The sequence below is a fragment of the Bidens hawaiensis genome, unplaced genomic scaffold, assembly GCF_021521415.1.
Source record: "Bidens hawaiensis isolate Kalapana, Puna unplaced genomic scaffold, B.hawaiensis_p1.1 tig00031108_1, whole genome shotgun sequence".
Classification (NCBI taxonomy): domain Eukaryota; kingdom Viridiplantae; phylum Streptophyta; class Magnoliopsida; order Asterales; family Asteraceae; genus Bidens; species Bidens hawaiensis.
Genome location: NW_027505202.1, coordinates 25,439 through 30,091, shown reverse-complemented (window position 1 = coordinate 30,091; position 4,653 = coordinate 25,439). Strand labels below are relative to the sequence as shown.

At 31.6% G+C, this 4,653-nt stretch overlaps 1 protein-coding gene across 1 annotated transcript; it reads left to right on the top strand.

Annotated features, from left to right (window-relative positions):
- The first annotated feature begins 801 nt into the window (after positions 1-801).
- On the top strand, positions 802-4,295 carry LOC143611420 (glucan endo-1,3-beta-glucosidase 14-like). Its single transcript, XM_077085621.1, has 3 exons — positions 802-913; positions 1,557-2,635; positions 4,024-4,295. Exons 1-3 carry the CDS (start codon positions 847-849, stop codon positions 4,096-4,098), a joined length of 1,221 nt encoding a protein of 406 aa, XP_076941736.1. The 5' UTR covers positions 802-846; the 3' UTR covers positions 4,099-4,295.
- The last annotated feature ends 358 nt before the right edge of the window (positions 4,296-4,653 follow it).

The following is a 4,653-nucleotide window of genomic DNA, read 5'->3' as shown; positions in this document are numbered from 1 at the left end:
TATCTAAGCCTAAAAACATAACATGAACAAGGTTAGGTTCTTGTGATACTCCTAGGCCCTAGATCTAATGGTTTAATGCATCCATCAACCAATGTAGCTTCAAGATCATTTAATTCCATATACAAATGGTTCATGTTTTTAATACTTCTTTACTTCTTAAGTACAAACGCATATATCATGTACATAAAGCACAATCAAGCTAACTTTGTTCATATTTTTAATATGTATGTTTATAACTTTTTATACACATAATAACACATGTGTAGGTATGACTATCTGAAATATAGAATGTAACCTTATTTAACACATATATTGATCGGTAATGCGTAGAAAACAAAAGTGATTTTGTTGGAAAAATCATTTCGTTCGGAATTTGTTGTAAGCTAAGGTTTTCTGCCACGTAATTATTTTGTCGGAAATGTACAGGAATTTCCGACGCTTTTGTTTTCGTCCTATATCATGTTTTCTAGGAGTGTGATAAACGCCAACATATCTTCTCATGTTGATAAGTTTAATTATCATTAAAGAAAAATACTGAACAAGTTATGAATTTGTTAACTACGATTACTTTTATATGAAGAAATTGATGTTCATGAAACAATAAAATAGGTATTGTTAAAAAGGGGACTTGTCTTTTAGACAACTACTTAAGAGGAAAGATAGCTATAGCCCCCAACCTCAAAATTAAGGCAACCTGTTACATCTTCTCATTACCCTTCAATTTCTATTTTCTAACAAGTAAAGTAAAGAATTCCGACTGCAAATACGTACATATATATATATAATATATATGTACCACCTTAATTCCTCTCCTCTTTCTAAATCTTTCTTTGTCTCTCTAAACATATGGAAATTTGTCTTAGAACAGTTTTCGTTGTGCAATGTGTTCTTGGAATCGTTCTATCTTTATCAGGTTTGTTTGATTTTTGTGGGATATTCAAATTATAGTGTTTATGCAAGTTGTATTATGATAACATGCATGGCTTTGGTTAGCATAATCCAACTAAAATCAATGTTTTCATAACCAGACTGTTCATTACGGTCGGTTTACAGGTCAGACCGGTTTCAAAAACCATATGACGTTAGATACTAAAGTGTTGTTTTCATCCTTGTGGTTTATTCAAATTTGCTATTTCAGTCTAAAAGTATAAAATTTGCCTTTTCCGTTCCAAAGGTTTAATTTCCATTGCAACTTTCGTCCTTCTTAATTGTTAAAATTGCGATGAAAATGAAACCCTAAGAATGGAAACGAGAAATGTGAAGCTTTTGAACCGAAACAAGAACATGGACAAAAACCACATTTTAATAACTTCATAATTTAAATAACTAACTAACAAACAAATTTAAAGTAAAGTATATATAAATTTTAATGTTGTGACTTTACTACTTTAATAGTATATAAACCTTTAACTAGATAAAATTAGAGTTTACAATAGTAAATAGATTATTAAATGGTAGTTTAAAAAAAATCTTCTTTTAAATCATGTTCAAAACAGTTGTTTTCACTTAAACTCATGATGGTTTGTTTTGCATGTTTTATATGTTGTTTGTCACAGGATTTGGATCTGTTGAATCTCTCGGTATAAATTACGGTCAAGTTGGCAACAACTTGCCACCACCAGACAAAGTTCTCGTGCTTCTGAAAACACTAAGAATCACAAAAACTCGAATTTACGACACAAATCCGGACATATTAACTGCATTCGCAGGTTCGGGTGTAGAACTCATTGTAACGGTGGAGAACGACATGTTAGCAACGTTAATAGACCCACAACAAGCGTTACAATGGGTAACTACGCATATAAAACCATTCGCTCCCGCTACAAAAATAACAGGAATCGCGGTTGGAAACGAAGTATTCACTGGCGACGACATGACACTGGTGGATAATTTGGTTCCAGCTATGGTTAGTATCCAACGAGCCTTGACTCAATTAGGGTTGCAACAATATATTCAAGTGTCCACACCTTCGTCGTTAGCGGTTCTAGCTAACTCGTACCCCCCATCCGAAGGGACGTTTACGCCCGAGCTCACAACAATAATGACACAACTTTTACAATTTCTTTCAACTACAAGATCACCATTTTGGATCAATGCATACCCTTATTTTGCTTATAAAGATAGTCCTGATAAAATATCTTTAGATTACGCGCTTTTCAACCCTAATTCGGGAATGATTGATCCGCGTACTAATTTGCATTACGACAACATGTTATATGCTCAAGTAGACGCGGTTATATTTGCAATGGCGCGGTTAGGGTATGGTGGGATTGAGGTTCGGGTTTCTGAGACCGGGTGGCCATCAAAAGGTGACCCTAATGAAGTTGGGGCAACACCACAAAATGCTGCCATTTATAATAGGAATTTGGTCAAGAGACAATTGAGTGGTGAAGGGACACCTTTAAGGCCTAAAATGAGGCTTGAAATTTACTTGTTTGCTTTGTTTAATGAGGATATGAAGCCCGGTCCCACATCCGAGAGGAACTTCGGGTTGTATCAACCCGATGGATCTCTGGCTTATAATGTTGGGTTGTCAGCTTTTTCAACAAACACGGCAACCCCATCAGCATCAGCGTCGACGTCCACAACGTCGACGCCTTCTTCGTCTTTCTCGTTTACTTCCTCGGCTGCCAAGGTTAGTATTTATTATTATTATTATATCGTACTGTAGAACGGTAGATGTAAAAGGCACACAAACTTTATAATAAAGTTACTCCTAGCAATTTATAGAGCAAAGAATATTCAACTGCGCAAACAAAGGTATCTTGTTTGTAAGTAAATTGTTTTCTACAAGGTATCTTGCAAAATAATACGAATTCTCATATACTACATAATTTATCTGTTTTTTTTATATTATTCATTTTAAACCTCATACGTATTTATTTTTACATTTTTCCATGCATTTTTAGTTTTGAATTATAATTTGTAATAAAATGTGAATAAATATAATGTGTTCTATCTAACCATCTAAAATATAGGGTTTGATAAGATACAAATGAAATTAACGTGTTAATCGTGAGAATCACGAAGAGTAATTATATATACAAATAGCATAATTATGTAATTATTCTATGTATAATGTAAATCATAATATACTTACATAATTATTTTATGATATAATTACATTATATAAATGGAGTAATTATGTAATTAAATCATAAAATAATTACGTAAAAACTTTATGATATAATTACATTATTACTTTACTTATTATATAATTATCCTACTTGATTATCACATTTAACACGTTAATCTAGTTTGTATTGCGTTTAACTTTCCCCCTGAAATATAAACTACTACCACCGTCCCATTAAAAGTGTCATATTTTGAATTTTCAAAGTCTTTATTTATAAACTTTGACCTTAATTATATACTTTTTGTGTTATATAAAACTTGATAAAAATTATACCGATAAACACATTTTTTAAAACATACTCAAATCATATAACTTTCATCAAGTGTTATCTAACGCAAACAAAATTATGTAAGGTCAAAGTTTACAAATTAAGACTTTGAAAATTCAAAACATGACACTTTTAATGGGACGGAGGGAGTAATTATTTTTGTTTATTAATTTTTTAACAGTTGAAGATCGGTCACATTTATTATTGTAACCATCCTTCCAAAAGCACATCAGTTTTTATAAAATGGTCCTGGTTAAAAAAATGTAAATGAGTATGAATTATACACATTTTATTATTTTAACATGAAATATTATCATAATTTTATATCACATTTAATATTATGCATGTTAAGTTTCTGCAGTGTCTGAATAATTATACTTTACACTTTGTGCTTTTCTTGGTGCTCTATAGAATCGATCTGATATGCATGTGAGCACCTACAAAACAAATACATTAAACATATCATAGTTTTTTTTAACTAAACTTTCATTAAAGAACAACACGTCATACTTTTCCAATAAAATATGGTCGAGATATGTCGGCATTGCATGATTAAACATCATAGTTACATCTCATATGTCGTTGTAACATAACTATATACATTTTATATTTGATACAGATAGAAAGAGCTGCCGATCATCACCAACGTTTAGTGTGCTGGATTTCGGTCGGGTTGGTGGCAATGGCCATTTAAATGGTGCCATTTTAACCAGTTCGTGTAAGCGGCTAATTATGTATGTACATAATACATGGAACGCGCTTCATTTGGCCTTTTGAGCTTCATAATCATCCACGACATTGATATGTGCCAAATACGCATGAGTTCTTCAGTTTTGACGGTCTCGATTTGTTTTCTTTCATGCTAATTATTTTTTTGTGATGATCACACGGTTTCACAGAAAATTTAATTAATTGATAGTTAGAGAAATTGTTATCAAGTTCGTTAAGTAGTTAAAAGGGAAGATTAGTATGATTAATGTATGTATTTATTTTAATATTAATATGTTATTATTAATCTTTAAACCCTACTATAGCTTTGCTGTTAGTGGGATATACTGAGTACAATGATGATGATACTATTACTTATATTTATTAATGAAAAAAATATTATAAAGATATTCAGAAGTTTATTGTGATTGGGTACAAGGAAAGGTTATTACTTTGGACGTGGAATCCATGACTGTTTGCATATAAAATCCCTAAATCATAAAGGTTTATGGCGATAATAATTAGGCATGTATTTGGGTTT